Source organism: Coregonus lavaretus, assembly GCF_964263955.1.
Source record: "Coregonus lavaretus genome assembly, contig: HAP1_SCAFFOLD_1394, whole genome shotgun sequence".
Taxonomy (NCBI): domain Eukaryota; kingdom Metazoa; phylum Chordata; class Actinopteri; order Salmoniformes; family Salmonidae; genus Coregonus; species Coregonus lavaretus.
Window position 1 is genome coordinate 20,514 of NW_028157686.1, and position 19,888 is coordinate 40,401.

General features: G+C 47.1%; 1 protein-coding gene across 1 annotated transcript in view; it reads right to left on the reverse strand.

Annotated features, from left to right (window-relative positions):
- LOC311125063 (NBAS subunit of NRZ tethering complex-like) overlaps positions 1-19,888 on the reverse strand; it is a gene marked incomplete at its 3' end in the record, with an annotated part of 70,910 nt that overhangs the window by 14,436 nt on the left and 36,586 nt on the right. Inside the window, exons 8-12 of the mRNA XM_084199136.1 lie at positions 9,888-10,021; positions 6,057-6,155; positions 5,147-5,285; positions 4,732-4,797; positions 3,339-3,467 (exon numbers count right to left, since the gene is read on the reverse strand). Of these exons, the coding sequence (XP_084055262.1) occupies positions 3,339-3,467; positions 4,732-4,797; positions 5,147-5,285; positions 6,057-6,155; positions 9,888-10,021 (567 nt within the window). The remainder of the gene's footprint in view (positions 1-3,338; positions 3,468-4,731; positions 4,798-5,146; positions 5,286-6,056; positions 6,156-9,887; positions 10,022-19,888) is intronic.

Sequence of the window (19,888 nt, forward strand, 5' to 3'; positions counted from 1 at the left end):
AAATACAGGTGTGCCAAGCTTGTAGCGTCATACCCAAGAAGACTCGATGCTGTAATCGCTGCCAAAGGTGCTTCAACTAAGTACTGCCGTTCTGCTGCCAACAAGGCAGAGTTAATCTCAGCCTATGCTACCCTCCAGTCCCTCAACTTCTTGGCGCTGACGGAAACATGGATTACCACTGAAAACACTGCTACTCCTACTGCTCTCTCCTCGTCTGACCATGTGTTCTCGCATACCCCGAGAGCATCTGGTCAGCGGGGTGGTGGCACAGGAATCATCATCTCTCCCAAGTGGACATTCTCTCTTTTTCCCCTGACCCATCTGTCTATCTCCTCATTTGAATTCCATGCTGTCACAGTCACTAGCCCATTCAAGCTTAACATCCTTTTCATTTATCGCCCTCCAGGTTCCCTTGGAGAGTTCATCAATGAGCTTGACAAGTTCCTTTCCTGAGGACGGCTCACCCCTCACAGTTCTGGGTGACTTAAACCTCCCTACGTCTACCTTTGACTCATTTCTCTCTGCCTCCTTCTTTCCACTCCTCTCCTCTTTTGACCTCACCCTCTCACCGTCCCCCCCTACTCACAAGGCAGGCAATACGCTTGACCTCATCTTTACTAGATGCTGCTCTTCTACTAATCTCACTGCAACTCCCCTCCATGTCTCCGACCACTACTTTGTATCCTTTTCTCTCTCGCTCTCCTCCAACACTACTCACTCTGCCCCTACTCAGATGGTAATGCGCCGTCGCAACCTTCGCTCTCTCTCTCCTCTTCCATCCTATCATCTCTTCCCTCTGCTCAATTCTTCTCCCTCCAATCTCCTGATTCTGCTTCCTCAACCCTCCTCTCCTCCCTTTCTGCACCCTTTGATTCTCTATGTCCCCTATCCTCCCAGCCGGCTCGGTCCTCGCCTCCAGCTCCGTGGCTTGATGACTCATTGCGAGCTCACAGAACAGGGCTCCGGGCAGCCGAGCGGTAATGGAGGAAAACTCGACTCCCTGCGGACCTAGCATCTTTTCACTCCCTCCTCTCTACATTTTCTTCATCTGTTTCTGCTGCTAAATCCACTTTCTACCACTCTAAATTCCAAGCATCTGCCTCTAACCCTGGGAAGCTCTTTGCCACCTTCTCCTCTCTGCTGAATCCTCCACCCCCTCCCCCCTCTCTGTGGATGACTTCGTCAACCATTTTGAAAAGAAGGTTGACGACATCCGATCCTCGTTTGTTAAGTCAAATGACACTGCTGGTCCTGCTCACACTGCCCTACTCTACGCTTTGACTTCTTTCTCCCCTCTCTCTCCAGATAAAATCTTGCGACTTGTGAAGGCCGGCCGCCCAACAACCTGCCCGCTTGACCCTATCCCCTCCTCTCTTCTCCAGACCATCTCCGGTGACCTTCTCCCTTACCTCACCTCGCTCATCAACTCATCCTTGACCGCTGGCTATGTCCCTTCCGTCTTCAAGAGAGCGAGAGTTGCACCCCTTCTCAAAAAACCAACACTCGATCCCTCTGATGTCAACAACTACAGACCAGTATCCCTTCTCTCTTTTCTCTCCAAAACTCTTGAGCGTGCCGTCTTTAGCCAACTCTCTTGCTATCTCTCTCAGAATGACCTTCTTGATCCAAACCAGTCAGGTTTCAAGACTGGTCATTCAACTGAGACTTCTCTTCTCTGTGTCACGGAGGCTCTCCGCACTGCTAAAGCTAACTCTCTCTCCTCTGCTCTTGTCCTTCTAGACCTGTCTGCTGCCTTTGATACTGTGAACCATCAGATCCTCCTCTCCACCCTCTCCGTGCTGGGCATCTCCGGCGCGGCTCACTCTTGGATTGCGTCCTACCTGACCGGTCGCTCCTACCAAGTGACATGGCGAGAATCTGTCTCCGCACCACGTGCTCTCACCACTGGTGTCCCCCAGGGCTCAGTTCTAGGCCCTCTCCTATTCTCGCTATACACCAAGTCACTTGGCTCTGTCATATCCTCACATGGCCTCTCCTATCATTTCTACGCAGACGACACACAACTAATCTTCTCCTTTCCCCCTTCTGATAACCAGGTGGCGAATCGAATCTCTGCATGTCTGGCAGACATATCAGTGTGGATGACGGATCACCACCTCAAGCTGAACCTCGGCAAGACGGAGCTGCTCTTCCTCCCGGGGAAGGACTGCCCGTTCCATGATCTCGCCATCACGGTTGACAACTCCGTTGTGTCCTCCTCCCAGAGTGCCAAGAGCCTTGGCGTGACCCTGGACAACACCCTGTCGTTCTCCGCTAACATCAAGGCGGTGACCCGATCCTGTAGGTTCATGCTCTACAACATTCGGAGAGTACGACCCTGCCTTACACAGGAAGCGGCACAGGTCCTAATCCAGGCACTTGTCATCTCCCGTCTGGATTACTGCAACTCGCTGTTGGCTGGGCTCCCTGCCATTAAACCCCTACAACTCATCCAGAATGCCGCAGCCCGTCTGGTGTTCAACCTTCCCAAGTTCTCTCACGTCACCCCGCTCCTCCGCACACTCCACTGGCTTCCAGTTGAAGCTCGCATCTGCTACAAGACCATGGTGCTTGCCTACGGAGCTGTGAGGGGAACAGCACCTCCGTACCTTCAGGCTCTGATCAGTCCCTACACCCAAACGAGGGCATTGCTTTCATCCACCTCTGGCCTGCTGGCCCCCCTACCTCTGCGGAAGCATAGTTCCCGCTCAGCCCAGTCAAAACTGTTCGCTGCTCTGGCACCCCAATGGTGGAACAAGCTCCCTCACGACACCAGGACAGCGGAGTCACTCACCACCTCCCGGAGACACTTGAAACCCCACCTCTTTAACGAATACCTGGGATAGGATAAAGTAATCCTTCTACCCCCCCCCCCCCCCCCCCCCACCCACCCTACCCAAATTTTTTTAATAAAAACATATTGTAAAGTGGTTATCCCACTGGCTATAAGGTGAATGCACCAATTTGTAAGTCGCTCTGGATAAGAGCGTCTGCTAAATGACGTAAATGTAAATGTACTGAGTAAAGGGTCTGAATACTTATGTAAATGTGATATTTCCATTCTTTTTTAATTATAACATTTCTAAAAACCTATTTTTGCTTTGTCATTATGGGGTATTGTGTGTAGATTTATGAGGAAAAAATGCAATGTAATCCATTTTAGAACAAGGCTGTAACGTAACAAAATGTGGAAAAAGTCAAGGGGTCTGAATACTTTCCGAAGGCACCATATACACCCATTCACACAGAAACCCCAGATTACACACACACACACACACACACACACACACACACACACACACACATCCACAAAAACGTTAAAACACACACGTGGTTACCTGTAGTTCTTGGTCCCAGGAGACTGTCTGTCTGAGAGAGGGGAGGTCCCATACAGACAGACGTCCAGAGAAATGGATGACGGCCAGGAGAGACCCGTCAGGAGACAGACTCATACGAAACACACCGTCCTGCACACACAGTTACACACACACACATAGTCAAACACCTTTGTTTTCATGACTTTTCAGGACTTTCTGGAGTGTAAAAATGTTTGACCATTAACAATCCTATTTTCCCTAACCTAACCCTACCCCTAACACCCAAACCCTAAACCATAAAAACATTTGGGTGAATTATTAAGACATTTGGGTGAATTATTAAGACATTTGGGTGAATTATTAAGACATTTGGGTCAATTATTAAGACATTTGGGTGAAGTATTAAGACATTTGGGTGAATTATTAAGACATTTGGGTGAAGTATTAAGACATTTGGGTGAAGTATTAAGACATTTGGGTGAAGTATTAAGACATTTGGGTGAAGTATTAAGACATTTGGGTGAAGTATTAAGACATTTGGGTCAATTATTAAGACATTTGGGTGAAGTATTAAGACATTTGGGTGAAGTATTAAGACATTTGGGTGAATTATTAAGACATTTGGGTGAATTATTAAGACATTTGGGTGAAGTATTAAGACATTTGGGTGAATTATTAAGACATTTGTATTAAGACATTTGGGTGAAGTATTAAGACATTTGGGTGAAGTATTAAGACATTTGGGTGAATTATTAAGACATTTGGGTCCTGATAATGTAGGAAAACAAGAACACACACGGCCAGGAAACACATCAGGGGATAGACAGGAAATACACTGTACTGCATGGGGAAATGTGTGACTGATGCTGTAGGTGAACAAACCACAGACTTAATGCCAGATCATTCATGGATCTACTGGTAAGTCAGTCAGTAGCGTCGTCTGAGCCAGGAGGAAAAGGAAGGAAGGAAGGAAGGCAGGAAGGCGGGAAGGAAGGAAGGAAGGAAGGAAGGCAGCAAGGCAGCAAGGCAGCAAGGCAGCAAGGCAAGAAGGCAAGAAGGCAAGAAGGCAAGAAGGAGGGAAGGAGGGAAGGAGGGAAGGAGGGAAGGAGGGAAGGAGGGAAGGAAGGAAGGAAGGAAGGAAGGAAGGAAGGAAGGAAGACAGGAAGGAAGGCAGGAAGGAAGGAGGGATAGTGAGTAGGGCGGGAGAGAAGTAATGAGAGGAGTGAAGAAAGAAAGAGTGAGGGGGGAGGAAAGCAGGAAGAAGGGAAGAATGAGGGAGGAGAGAGGAAAGCAGGAAGAAGGGAAGAATGAGGGAGGAGAGAGGAAAGCAGGAAGAAGGAAGAATGAGGGAGGAGAGAGGAAAGCAGGAAGAAGGAGAGAGGAGAGAGGAAAGCGGGAAGAAGGAGAGAGGTACCTGCTCATTGTTGTGTCTGGAGAAGAGTCTGAAGCTGGGGATACTGAAGAAACCTTTCTTCTGGTTCTAAAGGACAGAGAGAGACCGTGTTAGAACAGCGCAATATGGACTAAAATTCAGATTGTGGTCAAATGTAACTATTTTGCTCAATAATCAGGATAATAATAATACAACAATTCAACAACAACAAAAAAGTTTCAATGAACAGATACTTTACATTAGTGGCAGGGCTCTAGAACATTTTTTATTTTTTTTAGATCGGGTTCAAGGTATCTGTTTTTTATTGTTAATTATATTTAATAGAGCCCTACATTATATTTTACAGAGTACATTATATTTTATAGAGCACTACATTATATTTTATAGAGCCCCTATAAAATCCCTAAAAATGTTATAATGTTAAAAAGGTACTCACAGTGCTGGTGTCGTCCTCGTAGCTAGTGACCTGTTTGTAATGGGGCGACCCAGACAGTGCTCTCCAGGCCGTGAGGCCACACCGGGTCGCCCTGGACGCATCATCAACACCCGAGTCACAACCCCCCACCAGCAGCAACCTGACACACACACACACACACACACACACACACACACACACACACACACACACACACACACACACACACACACACACACACACACACACACACACACACACACACACACACACACACACACACACACACACACACACACACACACACACACACACACACACACACACACACACACACACACCATCAAGACATATTTAGATTAATAAATATATGCCATTCAGCAGACGCTTTTATCCAAAGCGACTTACAGTCATGCGTGCATACATTTTTTTTGTGTATGGGTGGTCCCGGGGATCGAACCCACTACCTTGGCGTTAAAGCGCCGTGCTCTACCAGCTGAGCTACAGAGGACCAGTTGTTTAGATCCGTTGTTTACATCAGTACTAGACCCAACAAACTCCTGTCAGGATCCACAGTACCCTCTGGTTATAAAACACTGGAAACATCAATGTAGTAGGCTGCTATCTATGCACTTACATAGACGTAAAGAATTCCTGAATTCTCATTCTCTGCACTGACCTGATTTACTGAATTCTACTAAAACATGCACTCGTCTTGTCTTACTGAAGCTGCTATGAGAAAAAATGTGCAAATATGTTGTCTCACCTAGCCATCTTAAGATGAAAGCACTAACCGTACGTCGCTCTGGATAAGAGTGTCTGCTAAATGACTCAAATAAAATATAACATGGTGGAATCTGCTGGGTCTTGTACAGATGAAGGTGAGGAGAGGAGAGAGGAGGGAGATAGACCGTGAAGCTGGGTGTCTTACCGGTGCCCAGGGTGGTACATCGCTGTGGTGATGCCGTGAGAGTAGTGATTGGAGAAACTGAAGCTGTGGTTCTCTTGGAAGCTCTGATTGGTCCCCACACTGAGAGTTGCAGGGACAAACACACATTAGAAACTTTGATTACAGCAGAGACATTCAACAGGAGGGGGTTGAATGTCTCTGCTGTAACCAATAATCTCGACAGCTAGCCACTTGGCTAGCAAGTTCCACCAAATGCATAGCTGGAGCCCTGAGCTGGAGATCATTTGACACATCTTAGATTTCTTACAGGTATAGTTATAAGCAGTGGCGCAGCACACGTCAGGCGGGGGGCCCTCCAACCCATCATACCGTCAGTAAGTTTCCCGAGTGGCGCAGCGGTCTAAGGCACTGCATCTCAGCGGTCTAAGGCACTGCATCTCAGCGGTCTAAGGCCCTGCATCTCAGCGGTCTAAGGCACTGCATCTCAGCGGTCTAAGGCACTGCATCTCAGCGGTCTAAGGCACTGCATCTCAGCGGTCTAAGGCACTGCATCTCAGCGGTCTAAGGCACTGCATCTCAGCGGTCTAAGGCACTGCATCTCAGCGGTCTAAGGCCCTGCATCTCAGCGGTCTAAGGCACTGCATCTCAGCGGTCTAAGGTACTGCATCTCAGCGGTCTAAGGTACTGCATCTCAGCGGTCTAAGGCCCTGCATCTCAGCGGTCTAAGGCACTGCATCTCAGCGGTCTAAGGCCCTGCATCTCAGTGGTCTAAGGCACTGCATCTCAGCGGTCTAAGGCACTGCATCTCAGCGGTCTAAGACACTGCATCTCAGTGGTCTAAGGCACTGCATCTCAGCGGTCTAAGGCACTGCATCTCAGCGGTCTAAGGCCCTGCATCTCAGCGGTCTAAGGCACTGCATCTCAGCGGTCTAAGGCCCTGCATCTCAGCGGTCTAAGGCACTGCATCTCAGCGGTCTAAGGCCCTGCATCTCAGCGGTCTAAGGCACTGCATCTCAGCGGTCTAAGGCACTGCATCTCAGCGGTCTAAGGCCCTGCATCTCAGCGGTCTAAGGCACTGCATCTCAGTGGTCTAAGGCACTGCATCTCAGCGGTCTAAGGCCCTGCATCTCAGCGGTCTAAGGCCCTGCATCTCAGCGGTCTAAGGCACTGCATCTCAGTGGTCTAAGGCACTGCATCTCAGCGGTCTAAGGCACTGCATCTCAGCGGTCTAAGGCACTGCATCTCAGCGGTCTAAGGCACTGCATCTCAGCGGTCTAAGGCACTGCATCTCAGCGGTCTAAGGCACTGCATCTCAGCGGTCTAAGGCACTGCATCTCAGTGCTTGAGGCGTCACCACAGACCCCCTGGTTCGATTCCAGGCTGTATCACAACCGGCCGTGATTGGGAGTCCCATAGGGCGGGTTTGGCAGTCATTGTAAATAAGAATTTGTTCTTAACTGACTTGCCTAGTTAAATAAAGGTAAATGTACCCCGGTATACGGTCTAAAAGGCACACACTCACAAAACATTGACTTCTGAACACCCACAATCTGTATCTAAACTGGTGATTCTATTTCAAGGCGGATGAAGGCTGTGTAACGTGGGGACTATGATGAAGGCTGTGTAACGGGGGACTATGATGAAGGCTGTGTAACGGGGGGACTATGATGAAGGCTGTGTAACGGGGGACTATGATGAAGGCTGTGTAACGGGGGACTATGATGAAGGCTGTGTAACGGGGGACTATGACGAAGGCTGTGTAACGGGGGGACTATGATGAAGGCTGTGTAACGGGGGACTATGATGAAGGCTGTGTAACGGGGGACTATGATGAAGGCTGTGTAACGGGGGGACTATGATGAAGGCTGTGTAACGGGGGGGACTATGATGAAGGCTGTGTAACGGGGGGGACTATGATGAAGGCTGTGTAACGGGGGACTATGATGAAGGCTGTGTAACGGGGGGACTATGACGAAGGCTGTGTAACGGGGGGACTAGGATGAAGGCTGTGTAACGGGGGGACTAGGATGAAGGTTGTGTAACGGGGGGACTATGATGAAGGCTGTGTAACGGGGGGACTATGATGAAGGCTGTGTAACGGGGGACTATGACAGTGCTAGAGCTCAATTTTTATGGAATGGTCTGCCTATCCATGTGAGAGACGCAGACTCGGTCTCGACCTTTAAGTCCTTACTGAAGACTCTTCTCTTCAGTAGGTCCTATGATTGAGTGTAGTCTGGCCCAGGGGTGCGAAGGTGAACGGCAAGGCACTGTGTGATGAACCACCCTTGCTGTCTCTGCCTGGCCGGCTCCCCTCTCTCCACTGGGATTCTCTGCCTCTGACCCTATTACGGGGGCTGAGTCACTGGCTTACTAGTGCTCTTCCATGCCGTCCCTAGGAGGGGTGGAGTCACTTGAGTGGGTGGAGTCAAACACGTGATCTCCCTGTCTGTTTTTGCGCCCCATTGGGCGCGTACAGTGGGGGAGATCTTCGTGGGCTATACTCAGCCTTGTCTCAGGGTAGTAGGTTGGTGGTCTGTTGATATCCCTCTGGTGGTGTGGGGGCTGTGCTTTGGCAAAGTGGGTGGGGTTATATCCTGCCTGGTTGGCCCTGTCTGGGGGTATCGTCGGACGGGGCCACAGAGTCTCCCGACCCCCCCTGTCTCAGCCTCCAGTATCTATGCAGCAATAGTCTATGTGCCGGGAGGCTAGCATCAGTCTGTTATATCTGGTGTAATTCTCCTGTCTTATCTGGTGTCCTGTGTGAATTTAAGTATGATCCCTCTAATTCTCCTCTCTCTCTCTCCTCCCGGAGGACCTGAGCCCTAGGACCATGCCTCAGGACTACCTGGCCTGACGACTCCTGGCCGTCCCCATCCCACCTGGTGACTCCTGGCCGCCCCCCCGTCCCCATCCCACCTGGTGACTCCTGGCCGTCCCCATCCCACCTGGTGACTCCTGGCCGTCCCCATCCCACCTGGTCAAACTGTTCTGCTTGAGGCTATGGAACCCTGACCTGTTCAACGGGCTTCATAAATAAATATGATTGATTCAAACAAATAATTCCCCCCCGAACAGTCCATATCTTTGAGACTCAGTGCACAAATGTTTTGCTACAATCCAGGATATTTAAATGGGAAAATTTGAGAACAATTTCATGGATATTCATTGTGAGCATGGACACATAAAAATATATAGATTCCTGTTTGATACCCTGCCCAGCTAATATTTAAATCAGCCAACAAACACAGCCAAACACACACACACACACACTATCCAAACACTCTCAGGATCTGTGTTTGAACAAGGATTAGACAGCAGACAGTCTTGTAATGGAACAGAGGAGCCACTCACCTCAGAGTGTACACACACACACACACACCATTCCCCTTCACACACACACACACCATTCCCCTTCACACACACACACCATTCCCCTTCACACACACACACACACACACACACACACACCATTCCCCTTCACACACACACACACACCATTCCCCTTCACACACACACACACACCATTCCCCTTCACACACACACACACACACACACACACCATTCCCCTTCACACACACACCATTCCCCTTCACACACACACACACACACTCACCATTCCCCTTCACACACACACACACCATTCCCCTTCACACACACACACACACACACCATTCCCCTTCACACACACACCATTCCCCTTCACACACACACACACACACCATTCCCCTTCACACACACACACACACACACCATTCCCCTTCACACACACCATTCCCCTTCACACACACACACCGAAAGCGGAAAAGCCCAAGCAGAGGGTTGAAAGTCAAGATGACTATGAGCCAATACCTGACGAGGTAGCTCTTGAGCCCGCCCCCGTATGTGATGACGAGCAGCTCAGCGGACCACAGAGCACTGGCTGTGTACTCCAGGAAGATCAGGCCTGCTGCAGCATAGCTGTAATCACCCGGGAAACTGACCATCTGGGGGGGGGGGAGTTAGTAAGAGAGAGAGGGAGGGATTATCAATTTGTGTTCTGACATTTTCTTGCAATAGCAATATTATACCATATGATAAACGACACAGACTTCACTACTAATCATGCCAACAAAGCTCACTAAGATCAAATCAATTGAAATACAGATAGATACATATATAAGAAGACTATAAAGAGGAGAGAGAGAGAGAGAGAGAGAGAGAGAGAGAGAGAGAGAGAGAGAGAGAGAGAGAGAGAGAGAGAGAGAGAGAGAGAGAGAGATCCGAGTTCCAAAGCGCAGCAAGTAAAATGATGAGCTCCTACTTTCTAGTGTTATATATCATATTTCAAATGATTTAGGGGAAGAGCACATTTGAGAAAAACGTGTGAGTGAAAGACAAAGGAAGAAGGACTGAGAATATAACATCAGAAGAAGAGAAAACAACTTTTATCCTGATAACTCAACTGGATAGCTAACAAGCTAATAAATCTTTACATGTTGCTAGGGAGTTGCTAAGACAGTTTCTTGCTACCTGCTGTTTGCTAAAAAAAAACAAAGCTGGATCTTCCCTTTTTAACGAACGTCCAAATGCTTGGCATGCAGCCCTGCGCAAGGCAAACAAACATCTTATGTCTGGAAACAAGACCATGAAACAATTGTATGTGGACACAACTCCAAAATGACATAAAATATATAAATAACGGAACAGCAATTATCCAAAGCAAGTCTAGAGCTGTTTGAAGAAGAGTTGAACATGATAAAACCTCCAGTTGATGATGAACTAAAAACGGACGTGTCTCCACGACAACTACCAAAACCTGGCCTTCAAAAACAGGAGGCCCACAGTACATCCCTCCCGCCTCCTGCTGTGGCAGCTGTCTGCACACCCAAAAAACATTTTTCGGTGAAACGAATCCAGAACTGCCTCTCCCTACTTGAAGTAGAGATGACAGAATTCAGGGACAGCAAACAAGAATGTGACACTGTCCAGACGCTGATGGAAGAGTTGAGGCATTTCCAGGAGGAGAGCAGTACTTCAATAGAACAGTTAAGACAGAAGTTAAGCCAGAACACTGAACAAATGTGACTGGTTTTAGAAAACGAGACCTATGTCACGCGTCACTACTTCACAGGAGAGCCATTTGAAAGTAAACTTTTTTTTAAATGTAAATGTATTTATTTTAAAAACTTTTTTGGCGGAAATGCCTTCTGGAACATGTGAACTTTCATGTGCCTTAATAACAAACTTGTATGCCATCTGTAAATATGAATGAAATGGTTAAATTACGAGCCTAGTTGGTTTAGCAAAAGAAAAAGACAGCAATTTTCCGGCTAGCCATGATTGGCTGAGATAACGAGTTGGCTATGACATGCCGAGAGATGAGTTCGGATTGGTCTGCCATGTAGCACGCTTCTGTCTAACATGAGCGGCTTTTTTGAAAGATATCACGTAGTAGAACAGCATAACATTCTGGCATTTGATTGCAAATATGCAGACGGAGTCGAAAAGAGAACACACAGAAGGCTGTTGTATAAAACACCTGTCTCCGGATTACATCTTCAAACTAAGGGCAACCATGGCATCCGTGACAGAGGGAGAAGCGTCCATCCATGTATATTGGTAAGATAGGATAGCTAGCTACATTTTCCGTTATTACACGTTTCTAATTTTGTTAGAACGTCGTTTTCATTTCAAGTTAAAGTGTACTGTTAGCTAGCAAGCTAACGTTAGCTGGCTCGCTAGCTAACGTTACGTGTATGATCTGTGTAGTTATATTATTTGTATCTCAGAGCCATTTGCATTGCTAGTTATTAGCTAGCTAACATTGAACCAACAGATTCATGCAGGGTAACGTTATGAGTTGGTATTATGGTTCATTGTTTAGCTAGCTAGCTACATGTCTAAACAAAAAGACTCCACTATGCAAGTATCCATTTCAATAGAATGTTCATGATGTCAATGCGACAACTGTCGATAGACGTAGATGGTAAATTTGCTCAGGCTATCTACTCCGATTTCAGAGCACTCGTCTGAGTGTGCCAGAGCAGAGAATAACTGACGGATTTACGAACACTCAACACCCGTTGAATATGGCCGGTGTCAGTAAACTTTGGAAAAAAACCGTTAAATTGTTGCCAGCAGCACAGTTGCAGTCACCAATGCTCTGGACAACATAAAAACAGCCTAACCAGCTCTGCTAGGGCGAGTAAAATGGTCAGTGAGCTGTTCTCTCATTTGTGTCTGGAAGTAGCTAGCAAGCTATCCAACGTTAGCCAGTTAGCTTGGGTGCTTGACTGCCGTTGTGAGGTCAGAACGCTCGGATCAACCCTACTCCTCAGCTAGTGTCCAGTGTGCGCTGCGAAACGCTCTGAATTTACGAACGGACAATCTGACAACACTGAGTTTACGAACACCCAGAGCGCACTCTGAGCACACTCTGGCAATCCAGAATAAATTTACAAATACACCCAGAGTATAAACTAGCCTTTAGTCTTGAAATCTTTGGTTGTTTAGTACATGGCCTCACGTGAATCCTTAAAGAGATTGGTGGGGCTAAAACTTAAGAGGGTGTGAACGATGCTGAATGGGTGTAGACAAAGAAGAGCTCTCCAGTAGGTGTACCAAAACATTCAAGGGCCATTTTCTAAAAGAAGTGAGGTTACAAGTTTATCAACTTTCAAAGCAGAATTACTTTCTCATTGTTACTCAACTGTAGTGTATGATATACAATTTTATAGCTCTGAGTCTCTACTTTTATCCAATGTAAAAAATAAATTAAAAAAATTCAAATGTTGCTACATAAAACCAAATCGAGCCGGTCGGTCACAAATGCCACAGTCCAATGATCAAATCAAATCAATTTGTATTTGTCACATGCGCCGAATACAACAGGTGTAGACCTTACAGTGGAATGCGGGGGCACCGGTTAGTCGAGGTGCGGGGGAACCGGTTAGTCGAGGTAATATGTACGTAGGTAGAATTATTAAAGTGACTATGCATAGATAATAAACAGGGAGTAGCAGCAGAATAAAAGAGGGGTGGGGGGGGCAATGTAAATAGTCTGGGTAGCCATTTGATTAGATGTTCAGGAGTCTTATGGCTTGGGCGTAGAAGCTGTTTAGAAGCCTCTTGGACCTAGACTTGGCGCTCCGTTACCGCTTGCCGTGCGGTAGCAGAGAGAACAGTCTACAACTAGGGTGGCTGGAGTCTTTGACAATTTTTATGGCTTCCTCTGACACCGCCTGAAATAGAGGTCCTGGATGGCAGGAAGCTTGGCCCCAGTGATGTACTGGGCCGTACGCACTACCCTCTCTAGTGCCTTGCAACCGGAGGCCGAGCAGTTGCCATACCAGGCAGTGATGCAACCAGTCAGGATGCTCTCGATGGTGCAGCTGTAGAACCTTTTGAGGATCTGAGGACCCATGCCAAATCTTTTGAGTCTCCTTAGGGGGAATAGGCTTTGTCGTGGCCTCTTCACGACTGTCTTGGTGTGTTTGGACCATGATAGTTCGTTGGTGATGTGGAAACCAAGGAACTTGAAGCTCTCGACCTGTTCCACTACAGCCCCGTCGATGAGAATGGGGGCGTGCTCAGTCCTCTTATTTTTCCTGTAGTCCACAATTATCTCCTTTGTCTTGGTCACGTTGAGGGAGAAGCTGTGTGTAGTGAAGGTGGAGGTGGAGCAGAGGGAGAGGGACATGATGCCCTCCAAGAGGAGCTGTGTGTAGTGAAGGTGGAGGTGCAGCAGAGAGAGAGGGACATGATGCCCTCCAAGAGGAGCTGTGTGTAGTGAAGGTGGAGGTGCAGCAGAGAGAGAGGGACATGATGCCCTCCAAGAGGAGCTGTGTGTAGTGAAGGTGGAGGTGCAGCAGAGAGAGAGGGACATGATGCCCTCCAAGAGGAGCTGTGTGTAGTGAAGGTGGAGGTGCAGCAGAGAGAGAGGGACATGATGCCCTCCAAGAGGAGCTGTGTGTAGTGAAGGTGGAGGTGCAGCAGAGAGAGAGGGACATGATGCCCTCCAAGAGGAGCTGTGTGTAGTGAAGGTGGAGGTGCAGCAGAGAGAGAGGGACATGATGCCCTCCAAGAGGAGCTGTGTGTAGTGAAGGTGGAGGTGCAGCAGAGAGAGAGGGACATGATGCCCTCCAAGAGGAGCTGTGTGTAGTGAAGGTGGAGGTGCAGCAGAGAGAGAGGGACATGATGCCCTCCAAGAGGAGCTGTGTGTAGTGAAGGTGGAGGTGCAGCAGAGAGAGAGGGACATGATGCCCTCCGCCAGCAGCTTCTGATCATGTCACCAACAGAGCAGCCCCATCAGCCTGGTGGAAGCCCAGATAGCCCTGATCCCAGTACAGCCTTCACCCCATCAGCCTGGTGGAAGACCAGATACCCCTGATCCCAGTACAGCCTTCACCCCATCAGCCTGGTGGAAGACCAGATACCCCTGATCCCAGTGCAGCCTTCACCCCATCAGCCTGGTGGAAGACCAGATACCCCTGATCCCAGTACAGCCTTCACCCCATCAGCCTCACAAGCCACTCAGCCTCTTAGGGTCCATGACCTGCCAAGGACCTGAAGGATGCCACGTTAGGCAGAGATCCACAACCATACCAGCCCAGCAACAGAGCCCCCACACCTCCCAGCTATCCAAGGAGAGAGAGGCTAACTCATCTCAGCGGAGCCACACACAGACATCTCTAGCGCATCCCAACATGTCCGAGCCAAGCGACGCTAGACCTAAACCAGCGGTGCCAGATCCAGCCCAGCTCAGCAGTGCCAGAACCAGCCCAGCGGTGCCGGAACCAGCCCAGCGGTGCCGGAACCAACCCAGCTCAGCGGTGCCAGAACCAACCCAGCTCAGCGGTGCCAGAACCAACCCAGCTCAGCGGTGCCAGAACCAGCCCGGCGGTGCCAGAACCAGCCCGGCTGTGCCGGAACCAGCCCGGCTGTGCCGGAACCAGCCCAGCGGTGCCAGAACCAACCCAGCTCAGCGGTGCCAGAACCAAACCAGCTCAGCGGTGCCAGAACCAACCCAGCTCAGCGGTGCCGGAACCAGCCCAGCGGTGCCGGAACCAGCCCAGCGGTGCCAGAACCAGCCCAGCTCAGCGGTGCCGGAACCAGCCCAGCGGTGCCAGAACCAACCCAGCTCAGCGGTGCCAGAACCAACCCAGCTCAGCTGTGCCAGAACCAACCCAGCTCAGCGGTGCCAGAACCAACCCAGCTCAGCGGTGCCAGAACCAACCCAGCGGTGCCAGAACCAACCCAGCTCAGCGGTGCCAGAACCAGCAACAGCTCAGCGGTGCCAGAACCAGCCCAGCGGTGCCAGAACCAGCCCAGCGGTGCCAGAACCAGCTCAGCGGTGCCAGAACCAGCCCAGCTCAGCGGTGCCAGAACCAACCCAGCTCAGCGGTGCCAGAACTAACCCAGCTCAGCGGTGCCAGAACCAAACCAGCTCAGCAGTGCCAGAACCAGCCCAGCGGTGTAGACCCTGAGGGGTAATAGACATATTTGAACCATCCCTCCATATTCCCATCACTAGTAATGGAATTTGGCTGTGAACAAATTAAATGAGATCTATCATAAAGCAGCCACAAAAGCAAATTTATGCGACATAAAAACGGTTCTAATTCAAAACATCAAAAGAGAGAAGTGGTTTGATGCCGAACATAATCTCATAAATCTTAATTAAATAGACTTTACTAATCACAAGATAGAGACGTTGGGCAACAATATTGTGACACATTGAATGAATACAAACAAAACCTAAAATGGAAGAAACGGAAGCATTTTGATAACACTGAAAGAGACTGAAGACTCCATCGATGGAAACCAGTTCTGGTCTAAATGGAAAACAGAGGAAGGACCTGCCCATTCAAAAAGGCAACACTTGGAAAGATCACTTTGAAAGTCTCTAGAATAATACATTTTAGAAGAACTTAAATCTTAAACCAAAACAATATGCAAGAAAACCTCAGCTCCCTAGAAAACACAATTAAAAACAACTAGAACCCAACTGACTACCAAATTACACAGGCTGAACTTTGGAAGAAAATACAAAGCCTTAAACCTGGAAAGGCATGTGGCCCTGACAGCATCAGGAATGAAACGCTTAAACACAGTACTCCCTGAGCTGCAGGATGCCTTATTAAAACTATTCAACCTGGTTCTGGAGAGTTGCTGCTTCCCTGATATTTGGAATGAGGGGCTCATAACCCCCTTGTATAAAAAGGTGACAAATTAGACCCTAATACCTATTAGGGGAATATGTGTCACCAGTAACATGGGGAAACTGTTCTGCTGTATTCTCAATGACCCAATACAGACCTTCCTCACACAACATAACACTCTCAGCAAAAAACTAAATTATCTTTCTACCCAAACACAGAACAGACCACATACACATTACACACACACACTAATAAACCAGCATGTTCAACAGAAAAGCAGAGGAAAAGTATTCGCATGTTTTGTTGATTTTAAGAATGCTTTTGATTCCATATGGCATAATGGATTATATTACACAACCCTCCACAGCATCGTTGGGGGTAAAGTACATGACATCATAGAATCTATTTAGCTGAAGAACACATGTAGTTCTACAGGAACAACCTAACATTCTTTGGGAATACAGTATCAACTGGGCAATCAACAAACTTTTGGAAAAACAGTCGTGATTTTCAAGAAAAAAATGCCAGGAATCAGAGCAGCAGACACTCCTTCAAATGAGGAAATACCGTTGGTTGAACACGTCCAATGGTATAACTACCTGGGACTAATAATCAGAGCCTCTGGTGGATTTGGTCTGGCAGCGAATGGACTAAAAGAAAAATAACGCAAAGCATTTTACTCCATAAAAAGAAAAAGCTCAAAAATAAGTATTCCTATCCAAATCTAGTGCAAAATATTTAAGTGTAATTTGACCAATTGTACTATGTGGAAGCGAGGTTTGGGGTCCAGCCTGTAATTATGATTATAAGCATTGGAAGAAAAACCCAATAGAAAATCTACAAACAGAATTCTGCAGAACTATCCTAAATATCCAAAAGAAAAGTACCAGATAATGCATGCAGAGCGGAACTCGGACGATTCCCTTTAATTGTAAATATAAAGAAAAGAACCAACATTTTGGAACCATTTTGAAATTAAGCCCCAAAACATCCTTACAATTCAAAGCACTGGAAACCCAAGAGATGAACCCTGAAAATAGTCCCCTATGTCAGCAGTTAAAACCCCTAAACAACTATATTATCCAACCACACAGGGAAATCAAATTGTTACAAAAATGAACACTATTTGACAAATTGGGAACATTTAACAAAAACACAGAATAAACTAAATTGCTATTTGGCCCTCAAAAGATAATAAAAATTGGCAGAATATCTCTACTCTGTCAGAGATACAAAATAGAGACAGATCCTGACCAAATACAGGTTCAGCAACCACTTATTGTCTATAGAAAAAGGGAGATACAAAAAGACATGGCTACCCAAAGAGGAGCGTCTGTGGTCACTGCAGGACGGGGGAGGTAGAAACAGAGATGCACTTTTTCCTCTACTGTGAGAAATACTCCCAAATAAGATAATGTTTTTTAAATAAAATATCTCAATCGATTCCCAACTTCTGTGCATTTATTAATAACATAAACCACAAATATTACTGCCAACCTGAGGGACATCCCATGACAATTATTTACATTGTGTATAACTTACAAGTAATACATAGTGTAAGCATCATTGTACAATTCTTAGCCATTTTCTAAACAAAAATTATACATCGTATTATTTGATTGAATGTATCTATCGAAGACTCCACAATAAAACAGCAGTAGTGTTGTACCTGTCTACATGATTATATGTACAGTGGGGGAAAAAAGTATTTAGTCAGCCACCAATTGTGCATGTTCTCCCACTTAAAAAGATGAGAGAGGCCTGTAATTTTCATCATAGGTACACGTCAACTATGACAGACAAAATGAGGGGAAAAAATCCAGAAAATCACATTGTAGGATTTTTTATGAATTTATTTGCAAATTATGGTGGGACAATAAGTATTTGGTCAATAACAAAAGTTACTCAATACTTTGTTATATACCCTTTGTTGGCAATGACACAGGTCAAACGTTTTCTGTAAGTCTTCACAAGGTTTTCACACACTGTTGCTGGTATTTTGGCCCATTCCTCCATACAGATCTCCTCTAGAGCAGTGATGTTTTGGGGCTGTCGCTGGGCAACACAGACTTTCAACTCCCTCCAAAGATTTTCTATGGGGTTGAGATCTGGAGACTGGCTAGGCCACTCCAGGACCTTGAAATGCTTCTTACGAAGCCACTCCTTCGTTGCCCGGCTGGTGTGTTTGGGATCATTGTCATGCTGAAAGACCCAGCCACGTTTCATCTTCAATGCCCTTGCTGATGGAAGGAGGTTTTCACTCAAAATCTCACGATACATGGCCTGTTCATTCTTTCTTTTACACGGATCAGTCGTCCTGGTCCCTTTGCAGAAAAACAGCCCCAAAGCATGATGTTTCCACCCCCATGCTTCACAGTAGGTATGGTGTTCTTTGGATGCAACTCAGCATTCTTTGTCCTCCAAACACGACGAGTTGAGTTTTTACCAAAAAGTTCTATTTTGGTTTCATCTGACCATATGACATTCTCCCAATCCTCTTCTGGATCATCCAAATGCACTCTAGCAAACTTCAGACGGGCCTGGACATGTACTGGCTTAAGCAGGGGGACACGTCTGGCACTGCAGGATTTGAGTCCCTGGCGGCGTAGTGTGTTACTGATGGTAGGCTTTGTTACTTTGGTCCCAGCTCTCTGCAGGTCATTCACTAGGTCCCCCCGTGTGGTTCTGGGATTTTTGCTCACCGTTCTTGTGATCATTTTGACCCCACGGGGTGAGATCTTGCGTGGAGCCCCAGATCGAGGGAGATTATCAGTGGTCTTGTATGTCTTCCATTTCCAAATAATTGCTCCCACAGTTGATTTCTTCAAACCAAGCTGCTTACCTATTGCAGATTCAGTCTTCCCAGCCTGGTGCAGGTCTACAATTTTGTTTCTGGTGTCCTTTGACAGCTCTTTGGTCTTGGCCATAGTGGAGTTTGGAGTGTGACTGTTTGAGGTTGTGGTTGTGGACAGGTGTCTTTTATACTGATAACAAGTTCAAACAGGTGCCATTAATACAGGTAACGAGTGGAGGACAGAGGAGCCTCTTAAAGAATAAGTTACAGGTCTGTGAGAGCCAGAAATCTTGCTTGTTTGTAGGTGACCAAATACTTATTTTCCACCATAATTTGCAAATACATTCATTAAAAATCCTACAAATGTGATTTTCTGGATTTTTTTTTTCAATTTGTCTGTCATAGTTGACGTGTACCTATGATGAAAATTACAGGCCTCTCTCATCTTTTTAAGTGGGAGAACTTGGTGGCTGACTAGATACTTTTCTTCCCCACTGTACTATTAAACTATTAAACTAGTCCATTATCATCACTGCATTGTACTGGATTTACTGAAATGCTGTACCACTATACTGCTTTGACAATATATACTAATTGTATTTCACGGCAATAAAGCAATCTAAATTTCAGAGAGAGGAGAGCGAGCGAGGAGAGAAAGAGAGAGGAGAGAGAAGGAGAGAGCGAGAAAGAGAGAGAGAGAGAAGGAGCGAGAGAGATTAAGTAAAACAATACTCAATCATGAGGTATCAAAGCCCAACAAACTGCATACTATTAAGAAAGAAAGTCTGAGGTCCTGAGCACTTTGGAGCAGGTTTTCATCAAGGATCTCGCTTTACTTTGCTCCATTCATCTTTCCCTCGATCCTGACTAGTCTCCCAGTCCATGCCACTGAAAAACATCCCCACCGCAGGATGCTG